General features: G+C 37.6%; 1 protein-coding gene across 8 annotated transcripts in view; it reads right to left on the minus strand.

Moving 5' to 3' along the window:
- TMEM117 (transmembrane protein 117) overlaps nucleotides 1-20,209 on the minus strand; it is a 442,837-nt gene that overhangs the window by 59,798 nt on the left and 362,830 nt on the right. For 6 of the 8 annotated variants that reach the window (XM_072972955.1, XM_031683081.2, XM_072972954.1 and 3 more), the window contains one exon: nucleotides 19,676-19,835. In XM_072972955.1, the coding sequence (XP_072829056.1) occupies nucleotides 19,676-19,835 (160 nt within the window). The other 2 variants (XM_072972957.1, XM_072972959.1) reach the window with 2 other exon arrangements.

Genomic DNA, 20,209 nt, shown 5'->3' on the forward strand with positions numbered 1-20,209 from the left:
GTAAAACCTGTCAAGAAGGGAGGGTATTGATGGTCTCTGTGTGTCCTACTTAGTGTGGATATTCATGTTTCACTGCAGAAGGATGCAGAAGGATTTTTTTTGTTTATAGTTGGCTATGCTACCCCAGGCTCCCTGAGGTGGTTGGAGAAAGTACAGCTCTGTATTATCTTGCTAAAGTCAAAAAGAAATCTGAATTTTAAATGAGTTGAACTAATGATCATGAACATGTGTAATTAAAGAAAGGTATATCAAAATGAAATACTCCTTTTTTGCCAATCAAATTGGAAGCTATTAATACCGATCCAATATTCTTTTCTGTTGAGGGGAATGGTCACAGCAATCATCATGGAATTATAAATAAAACAGCCTTGAGAAGGATGTTTAGCTAAGCATATCAGAAGTTATCATAACATGCAACCATTTTTACCTAGCAATTCAACTTCTAGGAATTCATCTCAAGAGAATAATCATTGTGTCATGTTCATTGAAGCACCACAAATAGTAATAAAATGGAAACAAATGTTTAATAATAGGGAATCTGTTAATACCATCACAGATGAAATTATAATACATTAATTAAGATAATTTTGTCAAAGAACATGTAATGACATGGAAAATTTTAATAACACTGTAAAGTGAAAAAGCAGGTTATAAAACAATAATGCTGTAGAAGATGATTCTGTTTTTGGAAAAATGCATACGTAATTATTTGCATAAATTAAAGTCTACAAATAATGGTGAATTTATCTGGAAGATTGTATTATAAATACTTTTATTTCTTCTTTATTCTTTTCTGTGCTTTACAAGTTTTTTTCAAGAACTTGTAATGTTTTTGTAATTTAAAAGTCAATACACGAGGGGTGGAGATCAAGATGGCAGAGTAGAATGATGTGGATCTCACATTCTCCCACAAACACATCAAACATACATCTATATATGGAACAATTATCACAGAAAACAAACTGTAAACTGGCAGAATATCTCTTACACAACCAAAGCTGCGAGAAAGATTCCCATGTAACCAGGTAGGATAAAAAAAAGTATCAGGATGGGACTTGTACCCCTGGAAGGGAGCTGTGAAAGAGGAAAGGTTCCCTTGCCCTGGGAAGCCCCTTTGCAGCTGGGAGGTCTGTCGAGATAGACAGGGAGCTGGAGGGGACTGGATTCTTCTTGCAAAGAGTGCGCTGGTGGTAGTTTGCTAGCTATCAGGACAGAGAGAAACCAGCACGATGGCTGCCATTCACCACACTTCCCAGGTGGAAACATGTGCCAGGAGGGGCTGTTGGCACACACAGCAGCTAGGAGCTGAAACTCTGGTTCCAGCAGACAGTCCCTGGGAGAGCACTCAGTCTCATTCTAGTTATGCAGACAGCCTGAAGGGCCTGGTGTGTGGTCCAGGCCACCATTGTTAACACGCAGAGTGGGGCATGGTTCTGCTATAGGAGTGCCAATATTAGCTGGTGCAGCATAGGGCACGAGTCTACCATAAGACGCCCCCTGTCAGTGTGTTCATCAGGGTCATTGCTCCAGCTACTGTGGGCTTTGTGAGGTAGCATAAGGTGGAGGTTGACATCAAAGCCAGTTATTAGCCTCAGTGATTACCACAGTGGGGGTGGTCTGAGGGCTGGATCAGCAGAAGGACTTTCTTGGTGTGCACACCAGGTGGTGGGCAGTATCACAGAACTGCATGTCCCCAGTGGTCAGCCCCTGTGGATGAATACTCAGCAGTTCCTTTCCCAGCAGGAGCACTCCAGTAACACCTACTTTACACTATAGCTTAAAACCAGGTCTGAGGGCTTCTAGTCCAACTGGGGAGCAGACCACACACCCAACAGAGCTATGGTAGCCACAGAACAAAGAGGAAACCCTGCCCAACATCCAGTGCAGGCTCTGGTCACAATACCAATCACACCCTCTCTGCAGGGGATAATAGCCAGCACACTCTGAGGAAAGATATGACAGGCATCCATACCAAAAACAGCCCTTGCACCAAAAAAATTGGATTCACACAGTCTACACAGGGATGCTCTCACATAAAAACAGCCCTTCAAGGCCACAGTAGGTAACTGTTTATCTTAAATACACAGAGAAAGAGAAATTTAAGTAAAATGAAAAGCAGAGAAACTCCACTCAATCAAAAGAATAAGAGAAATCCTCTGAAAGAGCAAATAGCATAATAGACCTCTCCAGTCTACTAGACCCCAAGTTCAAAAAAGGTAATGAAAATGCTAAAGGAATTAAGGAAGATTATCAATATAAATGCAGATCGCTGACTGTAACAAGGAATTAGAAATATAAAGAGTTTTATAAGAAAAATAAATGATAAACCAATCAAAATTAGACAACTCAACTGGCAAGATAAAAATTGCGTTAAAAGCAATGACTATCAGACTAAATAATGCAGAAGAATGAATAAGTAATCTAGAAGATAGAATAACGGAAATCACCCTATCAGAATAGCAGGCAGAAAGACAACTGAAAAAAATAATGAAAGCAACATATGAGATCTATGGGATAATATAAAACATCCCAGCCTGCACATAATAGGGGTTCCAGAAGAAGAAGAAAGAGAAAAGGGGATAAAAAGTATATTTGAAGAAATGATTGCCCAGTTTCCCAACCTAAAGAAAGAGACAGATATCCAGGTACAGGAAGCACAGAGTGTTCTAAACAAGAGAAACCCAAACAGACCCACACTGAGACATATCATACTTAAAATGGCAAAGTTTAAGCTAACATAGAGAGGATTTTAAAGGCACAAAGAGAAAATAAAAAGTCAGTTCCAAGGGAACCCCCATAAGATTATCAGATGATTTCTCAACAGAAACTTTGCAGGCCAGAAGGGAGGGCAAGATATATATAAAATCCTGAAAGGGAAAAACTTCCAACCTAGAATACTCTACCTGGCAGAATCAAAGAAGAAACTAAGAATTTCACAGAGAAGCAAAAACTAAGAATACAGCAATATTAAACCTATCTAAAAGAAATACTGAAAACTCTTCTCTAAATAGAAACTAAGCAAGAATCTACAGGAAAGGGAATAAGACAATAGGAAAGGCAAATATATAAAAGGATTGAAGATCACTTAAATAAACCAGTACATACATTAAAAAAAAAGCAAAAAAAAATTGTAAAAGCAACTATAACTACAATTATCAGCAAAAGGATAAAGATGTAAAATAGGACATCAAAATCATAAAATGTGAGGGAGGGAACTAAAAAAATGTAGATCTTTTAGAATGTGTTTGAACTTAAATGACTGTCAGTTTAGAGCAGGTAGATACAGTTATGGGTTAACATTCTTGACAATGAGAATAACCACATACAATGGAATCACAAAAACCAAAAGGAAAGAAACCATCAAACAACAAAAGGAAAAAGAAAAAGAAAAAGAAGTAAAGAGCGACAAAATCAACTAGAAAACAAAGTCTAAAATGGGTGTAAGTATGTACCTAACAATAATTACTTTAAATGTCAATGACCTAAATGCTCTGATCAAAAGGCAGAGTGGCAGATTGGATAAAATAAATGAGAACCTGCAATATGTTGCCTACAAGAGACTCATGTTAGGGTGAAAGACACACACAGATTGAAAGTGAGGGGATGGAAAAATACATTTTATACAAATGGAAAGAACAAGAAAACAGGGATAGCAATACTCACATCAGAAAAAATAGACTTTAAAACAAAGTCCATACAGAAAGACAAAGAAGGACACTATATAACGATAAAAGGATCAATAGAAGAAGAGGATATTACACTCATTAACATACATGCACCCAGATAAGAACACTGAAATATATGAAACAAATACTAACAGACATAAAGGGAGAAATTGACAGGAATACAATAATAGTAGAAGATTTTAACACTCCACTGACATCAGTGACATCCTCCAGACAGAAAATCAATAAGACAACAGAGGTACTAAGTGACACAACAGAACAACTGGACTTGATGGATGTCTACAGGATACTACATACCCCCCCCCAAAAAAAAACCAGACTATGCACTCTGTTCAAGCACACATGGAACATTCTCTAGCACTGACCACATACTAGAACACAAAACAAGCATGGATGGTCCATGCATGCTCAACAAATTCAAGAGGATAGAAACTATTCCAAGCATCTTTTCTGATCACAATGCTATGAAATTAGAAATCAACCACAGAAAGAAAAACAAGAGAAAAAATTACATGGAGACTAAAGAACATGCTACTAAAAAACCAATGGGTCAATGAAGAAGTCAAAAAGGAAACCAGAAAATACCTCAAGACAGATTAAAATAAAAATACAACCTTACATAATCTATGGGATGCAGCAAAGGCTGTTCTAAGAAACTCATTGCGATACAGGCCTTCCACAAGAAATAAGAAAAATCTCAAATAAACAATTTAACCTACCACACTTAAAAGAATTAGAAAAAGAGAAATAAAGTCCAAAGTCAGGCAGAAGGAAGAAAATAATAAAGATCAGAGAGGAAGTGAACAAAATAGAGATTATAAAAACAATAGAGAATATCAATAAATCAAGAGCTGATTTTTTTTTTGAAGAGATAAATAAAATCTACAAACATCTAGCCAGGATCACCAAGAAGAAAAGAGAGGAGCCAATAAACAAAATAAGAAATAAAAGAGGAGAAATAACAATCAATACCATAGAAATACAAAAAATCATAAGAGGAATACTATGCTCAGTTATCTATCAACAAATTGGACAACTCAGAGGACAAGGACAAATTTCTAGAAACATACAGCCTGCCTCAGGCTAGAAGAACTGAGCCAAGGAGAAACAGATAATTTGAACATACCAATAATTAGAAGTGAAATAGAATCTGTAATAAAAACACTCCCTACAAACAAATGTTCAGAACCAGATGGTTTCACTGAGAAATTCTACTAAACATACAAAAAGAACTTAAACCTATCCTCAAACTACTTCAAAATATTTAAAGGGGGAAGCACTCCCAAAGTCATTCTATGAAGCCACCAAAACCAGACAAAGACACTACAAAAAACAAAAATTACAGGCCAATATCTTTGATGAATATAGATGCAAAAGTCCTTATCAAAATATTAGCTAACCAAATCCAACAATATATAAAAAGGATCATAGACCATGATCAAATTGGATTCCTTCCAGGATTGGAAGGATGGCTCAACATACACAAATAAATCAATGTGATATACCACATCAATGGGTAACCAATTAGAAGGGAAAAATTAAAACTCTCATTATATGTAGATGATATGATACTATGTATAGTAAACCCTAAAGACTCCACACAAAAACTATTAAAACTGATAAATGAATTCAGCAGGGTAGCATGATATAAAATAATAAACAGAAATCTGTTGTATTTTTTTATACTAATAATAAAATATCAGAAAGAAAAAGTTTAAAAATCCCATTTAAATTTGCATCAAAAAATACATAGGAATAAACAACCAAGGAGATGAAAGATATATATGCTGAGTATTAAAAAATATTGATAAAAGAAATTGAAGATGATTCAAAGAAATGGAAAGATATTACATGCTCTTGGATTAGAAGAATTAATATTGTTAAAATGGCCATACTACCCAAAGCAATCTATGGATTTAATAAAGTCCCTATTAAATTACCCATGACATTTTTCACAGAATTAGAACAAATAATCCTAAAATGTATATGAAACCATAAAAGACTCAGAATTGCCAAAGCAATCCTGAGGAGAAAGCAAGCCGGAGGTATAACCCTCTCAGACGTCAGACAATACTACAAAGCTACAGCAAGCAAAGCAGGGTGGTATTGACACAGAAACAGACATATAGATCAATGGAACAGAGTAGAGAGCTCAGAAATAGATCCCTATACCTACACTTGATCAATCTTTGGCAATGGAGGCAAGAATATACAATGGATAAAAGACAGTCTCTTTAGCAAGTGGTATTGGGAAAGCTGGACAGCCTCATGTAAATCAGTGAAATTAGAACACTCCTTCACACCATATATAAATTTACACTCCGAGTGGTTTAAAGACCTAAATATAAGATATGACACCATAAAACTCCTAGACAACCAACAAAAAGACAATCTACAGAATGCGAGAAAATATTTGCAAACAATGCAACTGACAAAAGTTTATTTCCAAAATACACAAACAGTTCATACAACTCAACATCAAAAAACCAAACAACCCAGACAAAATATGGGAAGAAGACTTGAATAGATATTTCTCTAAAGAAGACATACAGACGGCCAACAGGCACATGAAAAGATGTTCAGCATAGCTAATTACTGGAAAAATGCAAATCAAAAGCACAATGAAGTATCGTCTCACACTGGTCAGAATAGCTATCATCAAAAAGTCTACAAATAATAAATGCTGGAGAGGGTGAAGAGAAAAGAGAACCCTCCTACATTGTTGTGTGGAAATGTAAACTGGTACAACCACTATGGAAAACAATGTGAAGGTTCCTTAAAAAATTAAAAATAGAACTACCATATGATCCAGCAATCCCACTCCTGAGCTCTCATCCACAAAAGATGAAAACTCTAACTCGGAAAGATATATGAACGCCAATGTTCACAGCAGCACTACTTACAATAGCTAAGACTTGGAAGCAACCTAAGTGTCCAACAACAAATGAATGAAAAGAAGTTATACATATTCTACACACACACACACACACACACATAATGCATTATTACTCAGTCACAAAAAAGAGTGAAAGATTGCTCTCTTTAGCAACATGGGAAGACCTAGAGAATATCATATTCAGTGAAGTTAGACAGAGAAAGACAAATATTAAATGATACCACATATGTGAAATCTAAAAAATAATACAAATGAATTTATTTCCAAACAGAAATAGACTCAGAGACAGAAAAGAAGCTTATGGTTACCAAAGAGGAAAGGAAGGTGAAAAGCATAAGTTAGGAGTATAGAATTAGCAGATACACACTACTATATATAAAACAGATAAACTACAAGGACCTACTGTATAGCATAGGGAACTATATTCAGTATCTTGTAATAACCTATAATAATAAATAGTCTAAAAAAATATATATATAACTGAATCACTTTTCTGTACACCTGTAACTAATACAATATTATAAATCAACTATACTTCAATAAAAACAATCAATACATATTTAATGTAGTACCCCTAATTCAACACAGTTCTGCTGAAATTTTCTGACTATAATAAAATAACATGGGGCTATTATCTCTGTTGTCCTGGTCATTACTATTAATACAGTCTGCACTGACATAATAAGAGATAAATTAATAATGTATTTATAATTTGTTATAGTATAAACAGGATTTCACATAAGACATAATTATGATCATGAAAATGACAGTCATAGCGATAATAATAAGGCATCAGAGGAAAAGAAATCTACAACCAGAAGCTATGCTGTCAATAACACTTTGCCAAGGAGGTCCTTTCTTATGTCTCATCCCGTTTCTTCCATAATTACAGGACTGGCTTAAGGACGGAAAAACAAAAAAACCCCAACTCTCTAATTTTACAAGATGGGGGCGGGGGATTCAACCTCAAAAGAGCAGTTTGAGATAATGAGTATTTTTCTTTTCTCTCTAAACATTATCGAGATTATTGGCATTATACAAAAATGGAATGGAGAAAGAAAATGTGTAACAAGGCATGGAATGATACAGAGTGTAGCACAAACAGCTTCTGTATGGTTCCAGGGCACAGCAAAAGACAGAGGCTTTCGGTTCATCTGTAGGACTTACATAACCATGATAAAAATCAGCAGCAAAAAGGATACACACATCTCATTTATAAATATACTTGTGAAGCTGACTTCAGCAGTATATTATAAATAATGCACTATCACAAAGTGGGATATATGCTAGTGATGTAAGGATGAAGGTAAGAAGTCTATTTTCACAGTTTGCTGGGTTTTTTTTTTTTGGCGGGGGAAGGTAATTAGGTTTGTTTGTTTGTTTGTTTATTTTAATGGCTCTACTGGGGATTGAACCCAGGACCGTCGTGCATGCTAAGCATGTGCTGTACCACTGAGCTATACCCCTACCCACTATTCTCATAGTTTATTACATTGACAGCTTAAAGGTATAAAACATACTAAAAGAGAGCACATCTGTGATTACCTTTCGTAATGCTGAAAAGCTGCTTTATTTTACAAAAATTCACCATAGATTCCTGATAAAAACTTAGTAAACGCTTTTCTTCATGCGTTAGACACCAACAGCAAAAAAAAAAAAAAAAAATTTAACAGTCAAACAAATGTATAAGAAAAAAATAGAACCTCAATAATGAAATAGGATCAGCCCATGAGCTGGATGTTCATAAAGCAATTTTAATATCCATTAAATATCTAGCAGAAGGAAATAATCTCAATCTAACTAATTATGAAAACATTAAGGTGCAATGAGATATTTCTGACCTTTGAACTAGCAAAAGATTTAAAAGATCAATAATACCCCACGTCAGTAGAGATGTGGGGACATTGAGCCTTATTAGTTTCCTATCACAGCTATAAAAAAATTACTACAAACTAAGTGTCTTATAACAACACAACTTTATTATCTGATGGTTCTGGAGGTCACAAGTTCAAAATGGGCCTCACAGAGCTAAAATCAAGGTGCTGGCAGGTCTGTCTTCTTTCTGGAAGCTCTAGGAAGGAATCCATTTCCTGGCCCTTTTCTGATTCGAGATGCTACCTGCATTCCTTGGGTTACTGGTCCTTTTCCTGTATCTTTAAAGCCAGCAACGATGGGCCAAGTCCTTTGCGTTCTGTCATCTCACTGATACTGCCCCCTCTTCTTCTTTTAAAGACCTTTGTAATTACACTGAACCCTCCTGGAAAATCCAGGAAAATCTCCCAATTTTAAGTTCAGTTGATTAGAAAAGTTAATTTCAGTGCAACCTAATCTCCCTTTGCCATGTAACTTAACATATTTGGAGGTTCCAGGGATTAGGGTGTGGATATCTGTGAGTGTGTGTGTGTGAGGGGGGCATTATTTTGCTTACCACACCAGATATTTTCAGTCACAGCTGGTGGTGTGTATATTGTCATATCTTTGCTGGTAAATTGGCATCAAAATGTCCCTGGCGATGTCTGCAGTTGTATATTAATTAGATGTGCAAATTCCTTTTTTATAGCACAGCTTTAAAACAGAGCTCAAAAGAACTGTTGAAAATATTTACACTGGTCCTCTTCCATCAAGTTTGGAGGTGATCATCCACTCTTTCTGACCTCATAAGCAAGTTACAGTCATTCAGAGATGAGAATAATTTTCTATAACATTCAAAGACACATCAGACTTATTCTTACTGAGAGATGAGAGAATCAGAAAGCCATTTTTGTAGTGAAATGAAGTGTCCCGTGAATCTGAACAGAAATAGCGAGAGTGCTTAAACACTCTAGATCTCTGAGAATCAGTCATTTTAGAAAGATGTTCCATTATTCACTTAAGAATTTATCTCATTGGGACAGCCGCAGAAAATACACAATATATTACCGAGGGAATTCTAGAAGTGAAACAGAAAATGTTTTTGAGCTGCTAATCATGCAAATGCAGAAAGAACTAACCCCTGGACCATGCTGAAGATGATGAGTTTAGTGTCTTCTCCATGATATAGTCTGTCTGATAAATGTCATCAACTCATTTTATTCTAATCAAATTATGTCCTTTTTATAGTTCATTATCCTGACCCAGATCATAAGACTAGAGGTTTTTCCAGTTATAAATCTCATTTTATTAGAATTCCCTTTTCTGGAGATTCCTCAAAAGACTAAAAACTTACCATATGATCCAGCAATCCCACTCCTGGGCACATATTCACAGGGAGCCTTAATTCAAAAAGATACATGCACCCCAATGTTCATAGCAGCACTATTTACAATAGGAAACAACCTAAATGTTCATTGACAGATGACTGGATAAAGAAGTTGTGGTATATTTATACAATGGAATACTACTCAGCCATAAAAAGTAATAAAATAATGCCATTTACTGCAACAAGGATGGACCTGGAGATCATCTTTCTAAGTGAAATAAGCCATAAAGAGAAAGAAAAATACCATATGACATCACTCATATGTGGAATCTAAACAAAAAAGGAAAAAGAGGACACTAATGAACTCGTCTACAAAAGAAACAGACTCACATACACAGTAAACAATCTTATGGTTACTACGGAAAGGGGGTGGGAAGAGACAAATTTGAGAGTTTGAGATTTGGAAATGTTAACAGTTATATATAAAAATAGATAAAAACCAAATTTCTTCTGTATAGCACAGGGAACTACATTCAATATCTTGCAATACCCTTTAATGAAAAAGAATACAAAAATAAATAAATTTATATATGCATGACTGGGACATTATGCTGTATACCAGAAATTGACACATTGTAACTGACTATACTTCAATAAAAAAAAGAAAGGGGAAAATAATGCCAAAATGATTGGAGAATATATATATATTTTAACTGACATTGTCTTGGGAAACTGGCTATAACCCTGTATATGATAGAGCAGAACTTTTCAGAAAATCTTCTCTCTCCCAAGTTCTATTACCTAGAGCAGCTGCCACCTCTATGTCTTCTCTCTCTTTCCCCACAACAACTCCTTTCAATTTTTTGGCTCCTACTGTACTACTGCATAGACATAAACCCCCTCTAGGTTTCCAAGTTTCTTAATTTTGCATCCATACCTATTACCATGTTCGTCAAAACAAAGGATATTCCTTGGCAGCCATCCACTTTAGAATGAACAGAAAGAATGATAAACAAGTAATTTTGACTTTTTCCCAAATACTTTTTAAAATAAATTAATTTTGTTATAAAACTGAGAAATAAATGCCTTTATGCTATTCCTATAGTTTACATCTTATTCATCTTGCCAAATAAATGTACTCAGCTATTGAAATCAAAGGTTAAGTACATGGTCAGCATCTTACACATAAATATACTTTTCAGCAAAGGGTATATTTGTAAAATACATTTTCATCAAAAATTACAGAAAAATACACCAGGTACACATTTGGTTTTTAACTGTTCAGCTTTTCATAATATGTACCACAGGAATGATATAGTTTTATAGGAAAAATGCAAAATTCTAAATAATTCTCCAAACTTCATCAAATGCAATAAATACTGAGTACCATCGGGCAATTTGGAATTTTCTTGGGGTTTTTTATACATAGCATCTGAATTGTGTAACAGCAGACATTCACTCACTATTAGGGCATTACCTTAGAGCAGTGAGTTTCAGGGAAATCAGGGAAATCTGGGCTAAATAAAAACTCATTTTCACAGGCAAATCCTCTGGTAATTGTGGTACCGCTAGCTGTAGGAAGAAGACCCAAGAATGTGCATTTTTAACCAGCTTCCAGGTGACCACGATCACAAGAATCATCTGTAGTGCCTAGTAATCCCCCAGCACCATACTCACTAAACCAGAAACTTCTGGCAATCTTCCTATAGCCTGAGAATTCACATTTTTGTAAGAATTTTGGAGATTCTTATAGTCAGGTAAGAGACTGGATCATCTCTTTAGTATATATCTCTATTAACAGATTATGGCTGCAATGCACTGTTACTGAGACTCCAATCTCTTCACATTATCATCACATTATTATCATTTTCTTTAGCTGAGATCAAAAGAAGCCTGAATGATTAATTGTAACTCAAAGCATAACTCTGAAACTTTTCTCCAACCGAATTATTTTCTTCTATACAGATTATGTAATTTCAATATGTAAAAATATCACACTTCAAAGTGCCTTTTTTAGACTATCATAAAAAATCCTGTAACCTAGGTCAGGAAAAATTTGTCATGCTATAGATGAGGAAATTGATTCCTAGAAATGCAGTGACTTAACCAGGGTCCCACTGCCACTAAGAAATAGAGCCCTGGCTCTAGTCTACTGCGGGAGTGTTCCCATCATTCACTAAGCTTCCTACCACGTGTCAAATGCTTCGCATCCAGGACAGTGCCCAGAATGCAGTACGTGCTCAGTGAATGCTAGCCTTCTGCTTTTTCTTCTGCCTCCCTGCCTCCTTCTCTCCCTCCCTCCCAGTCTTCTTTCTAGTCCCGTCGTGTTTTCACTGCACATTCTGCTCTTCTTAGTGGCTTGTTCCTCATTTCCGCCAGGAAGGGTTCTCACTATGGTCTCCTGGTATTGAACTCAATCTCTAGTCTAACTAGACAAGCCTGGACTTCGAGCCACTTGAGGCACCGTATTCCCCAAGGCTCGCCTTGCATGTCCAACTCCATAGTTAATGGACCTTTGACCTAAAGACTATCTGTCAGACGCTCTCAACTACACTTGCTCTCTCAAGGCTGCATCCTTGCAGACGGCTCCCACAGTGGGAATGGTGTGGACAGCAGACGTTCCAAACAAAGCAGGGCAGGGAGGAGCCTTCGATTGCCTGGGTCCTGCTCGTAAGTCAGCTGGAAGTCACGTCCTTTGTATTACCTCCTCCGATGCACCCATAAAACTCCGACCTGAAGTATAGCCATGCTCTCAGTTTGAAACCTGCCCCAGGGAAGTGGAGGGCTGAATGAAAGGACTGAATGTGTCTAGTCTTCAATATCGCACTTTTTTGGTAGAAGTGATGCAGTGACAAGCTGGCAATGCTACACATGACGTCCAGGGCCAACCATGATACACACAAAGCTGGGGTAAAGGCCAGGGCTGGAACACTGTCGTGAAGGTCACAGGCACTGACCATTCTACAGTGCCTGGAAGCAACGCATCCACTGGAAAAATACTAATTTAAGGGCGTTCTATTTTGCTGCTTCTGTGTGGCTTTGAAAAAATTATTGCTCATGTGCAACAGTATGGAACTTCTATCTTCTCAGTTTTTTAATCATGTTTTAGTTCTCTTTAAAAAAAAAATACCCCAGGGTCTGAAGCATTTAAATTGGGATAAAACTTAAATGTCTCTATTTTCCACTTGCTTAACCAAATCTTGTAATTCCTTCAAGCTACATTCTTCTCATATTATCCATAAAGAATTGAGTGATCTCTCCTGCTCACAATAATCCCTCATAGAACTTACTGCCTGTTTCAAAACTGTGATTTATTTTATATGCTAACCAGACTATTAGTATCATTTTCAAGGGAGTGTGTTTGTCACGCTGGTATCCATGATTAGATCCTGTTTCTTTTCTTTTCTTTTTCATTTATTTATTTATTTTTTTGCCTAATAACTCCAGTGCTTCCAGCTCATCTATTACCTTCTGCCAAATGTTCCCGATACCTCGGGTCACCTGCCAAGATGTGTTCCCTGGCACCTCCTGCCCACTTGGCTGACCTCCATCATGCTGCACGGACATGACTTATCGTGGTAAGTCTGTCTACTGTTTGGAGAGACCAGTTGCTGAAGCTACTAACAAACATATTGAGGCTCCTCTCAAAGGTGATCTCTTTGAATCATCTGTCTCCCCAGTGGACCAACAATGATGTTAGAAGCACAAAATGGTGACAGTAAGTAAATTCGAGATTCAACCTCTTAGATACACATCATGAAGGGAACAGGCATTTATGGTTAATCCAGGTATTATTTAAAGGATAAACCCTTATTCCACGTCATCACGTGGCTCCTGTAACAGAAATGACCGTTACTTTATTTTCAAATAGGAGTGTAGACCTTGCGTAAGAAAAATAAAGAGGTAAAACAAGCATGAAGAGGCGTTTTAAGTAATTTGAAGAAAGTTATATAAAGTATTTCTATAGCTGGAGAATATGTTAAAACTGGTGGACAGACATTTAAACAACCTTTTCTTTCTAAGTAGCCTATAAATAAAGTCAGTTGAAATAACTTATCCTGAAAAGATACGCGAACTTGGCAAAACACCATGGCAATTTAATTAAAAGAGGTTCATGCTTTTTTGCTCTGCCCTACGTTCTAAAGGAAATGATTACACTTTCAAAAATTATGACCTCAAAAGAAGTAAGTGCCCTATTAAAGTCAGGCTGCAGGAGTTTTAAAATAAAGTCTACCAAGAGTCATAATGTCTATTTTTTAAAAACGAGTCAACCTGCTTCTGAGAATGATGCACAAAAAAGAAAAACACCTTTTAGATGTTACACAGTGAAATGTGTGTGGCATGCAATTTTCATAATTATTTTTTCAGTGCATTAAGAATTACTTTTCAGGAAACATCACTTCTCTCTAAATGCTTTCCAACTAGACCAAAGAGTCCTTTTTAACATTTAATTGGCCATTTTATTCAGATTTTTATTTGGATATTTAACTACTGTGGGATCATACTTCAGCGGAAATGACCTAATCTGATATTATTGATGGTTCATTTTCCTGCTGTTGGTAAACATTTTAGTTCTTGAAAAAATCTCACGTTCTTGGGCTTTTCTGAAATAATGTTATGTTCATTCCTTTATTTATTCTTTCATCCAGCAGAATATTTATGGTAAAGCTGCACTGTACTGAATATGAGTGAGCTGTGGGAATGAAAAAACTTAAAAAGAGCAATTCCTCTCCTCAAGCTCACACATTACAGGAGGAATGTAGGTATGTAGGTATGAAGGTAACGGGCAGGTATGTAGATAAATTACAAGAAAGAGAAGTATTGAAAAGATGTACCAACAGTGTTTTCACCAAAATATGACCCTTGGATCTTTCTTCTTCTCTTTGAAAGCCTCTCTTCTAAAAAAATTTCTCTCTTTGAAGCTGATAAAGCTAAGACATTCTGTATATAATGCATATTTTATTGATATTATGTATCTATTCATATACATAAATCTAAGATACACACACAGGGTAATGAGGGAAACTTCGTAGAGGAGCAGCTGTCAAAGAGGAGAAAGTTCAAGGGTATATATATATATATATATATATATATATGTATACATAAACACAACACCTTCCCATACTTATCTATAAATTATAGCAACTTGCCTTCTCACAACTTCCTCTGCCTCCTGGGCACTTTGTTCAGCAGAAGCTATCTTGATGCTAAGCTACACTGATTCATTTGTGAAACGCAACAGTTTTTTAATCTCCCTACCCCAATCCCCTAGAGTTCAGTTATGTAAAGCATTTGTGAGAAAGGAAGAATGAATGAAAACTTAGCAACAGAGAGAACTTCATCAGCCCCCACGGTCATCACCACTGCCTAACTCTGCCGGCTTCCATCCACCCACCCAGCGCACTGGAGAACTAACTGTCCTGGCTCCTCAGGACATCCCTGTCTATATCCATCTTTCCGGCTCCTCACCTCTCCTCGTCCTCCTCCTCTCTCCTCTCTCTTCCCTCTTTCACTCTCCCTCCCTCTTTTTGTCTAGTAGAAAGCCCAGAACGTTCCTTACCTTATGAAGACTTCATCTAAAGTCTTCATATCAGCAGCAGGATCCTGGGACGGCGGGGTGGTTGAATTTAAAAGTGGCAAGGGAGGAATTTTTACTTTCTCCCTGAATAATTCATCTAAATAAAGACAGTCTTTCTCAAATGCTTCTACTTTTCCATTCATATTTATTCTATTAAGTTCTGAATTCCCCTCCGTGGCTACAAACACCTGTGGACCGAGTCACTGAGCTTTGATGTCCCTTGCTCTGTCCCGTCTCCAGCACCTGCTGCAAGGCACACTAGGGATGAATTTGTAAATGTTTTCTGAGCTTAATGGAGCAAAACTGAGTTCCTATCTTGAGATCACAATACTATGCCCAGCTGGGGGAGAAAAAAAAGTCTTGTTCATGGTTCTGCCTTTTCAAATTTTAGCTGCTTGTCATTCTAGTCTAATCTTTTCTCTGAAGCTTTCTCCTACTACTCGGTCTACACTGATCTTTTTTTCTCTCTCTTTTTGGTGAACTCCTAAGACAATTTTTTTGTCCTTTCCTTGCTCTACAACACATCATATTTTGAACTCTTACATAGGCATAAATTTTCATTGCTCTAACAGAAAAGTTGAGTAGGTGGAATATAACTGCAAATTAAATACTTGTGCAAGGAATTAAATGAGTGTATAAAAGTTAAGTGACATAAACATTAAACAAATTTGAGACAAGATTCCCTCAGAGGGCAGGGTTCCTTACAATTTACTTCTTATGTTCTGTAGTGGTATGTGATTTATGTGAGCCATGTACTATTTTACTGGCATCTGTTTATGCCTTAGTTCCAGTGAACTTACTAAAACTATAGTAAATCATGTTACCACAAATAGTTTTCACAATAAATGCAGAAAAATCCTATTTAAAGAATATGCATAAAAATCAGTAGTTACACTTTATTGAAAAGTATTCAGAATTGACCTATCAATTTTGTTAAAATAAAATCTTTACAGCAGTGGTATCATACTCTAATGGTTTCTTTTCTTTTCTTTTTAACCAAACATTAAAATATTTTTTGATCATATAAGTTGAATTTTCCTACCATTAGAAAGACCTGGGGTCAATTGCGCTCAAATCGCTTAAATAATTCTAATGAGGGCAAACCTTTCAGTGAAACCACTCTCTCCGTGTCCAGCAATCTTGCTACTTTCGTATTTTTCTTTTGTCTGAAATATGTGAATATGAAATGGATTAGATCACATTTTGGTTGGTTATGGACTTGTAAGGACATTTGTACTCAAGGTTTTTTAAACGTTTGACTATATATGCCTCCTGGGGCTCTGTTTCCTTTAATTCACTCTCTCACCACATGTACTAGTCCCGTGAACTTCAACGTGATGCTCCCAGAGGGGACAGAGTTTGCATGAGACTGAGTGCTGAAATGCCATTTCTTTATCCTCATCAAGCAGTTATTACTCAGGGCCGCCTGCTGCCCGTGCAAAGCTCTGCGCTAGGGAGGCTCCAGGGATGGAAAGTGGTGAACTATGGTTTCCGCTCTGCGGAGCAGGAAACAGCGGAATGCTGATTTGCAGTTCAGGTGAAATGTGCTGCAGGAGTTGCAAGGAGGAAGTCATTGCATGGCTTTAACGAAGGGGAGTTGGAATAATCTTCAATGGTGAAGTCTAACGAGCAGGGCAGGAGAAAGGCACAATCTGGGGAGGAAAAAAGAGGCTCACAGATGGCCTGGAATAGGCATGCTGTGGTCGGGCCAAGCAACAATCCCTGGCATTGAGGTAGAGCTAGAACGGGGAAGATGTGGGAGAAAACACAGCCCAGGCCAGACCACAGAGGGCACTGAGATCGCTCCTCCAATGTGGGCTTTGTCCTTGGACAACGAGGAGTTACCGACAAGACTTTTGGTGGAGATGTGACATATGCAAGATGGCACTTCAGAATGGGAAAGTTATGAGGGTGAGCTGTGTAAGGTATATGGGACAAGGGGACATCTGGAGGCTGAAGGTTCCACAGGAGATTATTTCACAGTAGTAGAGAGGAGAGTCAGGACTAGAATGGTGGCAGAGGAACGAGAAGGAAGGATTAGGTTGCAAGAGATACAGTAAGAGATGAGTCAACAGACTTGACTGGCTGACTCGGTGTTGGACAAAGACAAGGAGTTAACAGGTCTACTTTGGGGGCCTCGTTTTTGGCCCCTTCTTGTATTAGACACCTATGAATTTGGCTTTTGTGGCCCAATCTCTCCCTGCTTTTCTTCGGGGTGGCCTCACCCCCAGTCAGTTCATGGATGGGTACAGGACAGCCCAGTCCCTACTGTCCCTTCCCTGGAGTCCAGAATTAGACTTGAGAGCTAGACTCTTTCTGAGATGTTGGCTGTGGCCATTTTCTTCCATGTGAACTGGAAAGCTGAAAAAGCTGCTTTACAGTAAGAGAGAGAAAAAAAGGCAGAAGTTAAAAAAAAAAAGAGAGAGATGAGAGATGGAGAATAAAAGTGGGTCTGGGTTCCCTGTGACACTTTAGTCTCTGCTTTCATGTGTCCCTAAAATGCAACTGCATCCCTCATCTTTAATACTGCAGGACATCCTTATAACGCAGTAATACATTTCCCCTTTGATTAAGCTGGCGCGGCAGGGTTACTGTTACTTGTAGCCAAAGTGGTCCAAACGGATATATTCCTCAGCGGGAACTCTCCATTTTCAGTCAATTGGTGCCCTGGCTACTCTCTGAACACTTCAGCACTTTACTGACTCCACATTTCATGCCATTTCCTTCATCTAGGCTGCCTTTCCCTTCCAAATCTTGCTGAGTCTGCCTGTGTAAATCCTGACTGTCCTTCCCTCCATCTCTCTTTATGAAGTACATTTTCAGAGAGTCCATAATGGTAACATGACATTTTTCCCACTTCAAGTCCCTGATTTTAGTGAACCTATTGGAAGAACAATTAAAACTATATAAAGAGGGGAGAAGATGGTGGATGGCAGTTGGAAATCAGGAAATTTATGCTCTCATATTCAAGCGTAAACAGATTAAAAGACAGTTGTCTACTTGGATACCAATACCTCTGACTCTAAGATGGGTTCAAAGAGGCACCATTAGGTGACTTGGCCAAAGCAGTTATTTTACATAGGATGGTGTTTTGTTAGGAGTGTTAGATGAAAGAAGATAAAAACAGCCCTTAAACGAGTAATGCATGACACGTTATTGCCTAAGGGCTATGAATTCAATTTTATAAATATCCAGAGGAGGTCCCACGGCAAGAGCGGTAAGGAGCCTTGCCAGTGCTCCCTTCCTCAAAGTCCAGGGCTTCCTCCCCTAGGCTAAACCATCCCATGGGAAATAAAAAAAGGAAATACATCAACTTTCAGATGAGACAAAGAATTCCGTTTTACTTAACTTTTTAAGTAATATATTCCAGGAACCATCTTGAACCTGAAGCCTGGGCTAACCCCCACTCCCCAAAATAAAACAGATCGTTATTTTCTTTTAAAACATTCAAGACTATCTTTTATAAAGGCCTCTCTTTGCCTCTAGAAATGAGAAAACCAATCTGCTATCCTGCGAAATCTCACACAAATTCAGAACACAATGGAGTTTACTTTCCCTTCAGCAACGAAGCCTTTGTTCTGGTAACTTACAATGCCTCTGGAGGGAGAAGTGCAACACTGCGTTAGGAAAGCAATAAGAAAATGTCTAGCAAATGGATGGACATTTAATGAACAAGACAAAATGTCAAGTAATAGTGATGTCTCTTTCCACTCCATTCAAAGAAACACCCCTAAGACCCCGAAGCATTCACACCAGAAGATTACATGAGTAGCCCTGGTTAGCACGACGCTGTTGTATAAACAGTCTGCTGCTAAGCAGGGCAGAAATATTGTTTACATGAAAATGGAATGATCTCTGGTGAATACTGAAAGAAAACGATCATTTCCATAACCAGAAAAAGCATTTTTATATTATTCCATTTCAACTGCTCTAAAACCCTGAGTTGCTCTGGCAATTGCTTATCCCTGCCTTGTTGGCTTTATAGCATCCTCATCTCTGCAGCTTTCTATTTACTAAATGACAGGGGGTTTTTGTTTTGTTTTGTTTTGCTTGTTCCCTGAAGCCTTGGCAAAAAAACCCACAACCATTCTGTATGGTTTCCGGGGGCCACCTCGCAATGTTCATACAATGAATTTTTGGTGCTTCTCTCAGAAAAGCCCAATTGGCTTATCCTTCCAGCAAAACTGCTGAAAATATGATCAGAGAAGGCCCCCTTAACAGCAGCTGTAAACTATGCATCGTTCTAGCTTGATGGAGCCTTTCACTGTATAGTGTTTGTTAGACTGAGAACAGAGCATGGAGTTGCTTCCGTGAGAGGAGAAAAATTCGACACTTACTTGCATCACGATAAGGAGGTCAAAGACCAAGATGAAAGAAGCCAGGAAGGCTCTGGAAACTTCATCACTGGGCAAGAATCCCCGATTCAGCTTGTCCCAGCTGATCCAGTCAGTTGTAATGACAAGTACAACCACAGAAGTCAGAGTGAACAGAACAGTCCTGTAAGAAACAAGACACTCCGTGAAGAACATGAGAGGTAATACTATAAACAGAATCCATGTGAACCACTGTATTAAATGTCTACCCCTTGCCAAGTACCTATCCTAAGGCATATTCACCAAAAGGAAGATGAAAAAAGAAGCAAATTAAATGCTTTCTTTTCAAAGCAATTAGAAAAAGGTATGATAGCATCTCTTCCAAGATTTTCCCTAAAGAACAATAAGGTAATGATTATGGAGCAAATAATTAACAACAAAATATAACAAATTAACCTCGGTTAGTGCAGTGTGTCCCAAAGAGAGCAGCAATTATAACTCTCATTACAGGTACATTGTTCTAACGAGAGTAGTGAACATACATATATAAAAGCGTAA

This window comes from Vicugna pacos, chromosome 12 (assembly GCF_048564905.1).
Source record: "Vicugna pacos chromosome 12, VicPac4, whole genome shotgun sequence".
Lineage (NCBI taxonomy): Eukaryota > Metazoa > Chordata > Mammalia > Artiodactyla > Camelidae > Vicugna > Vicugna pacos.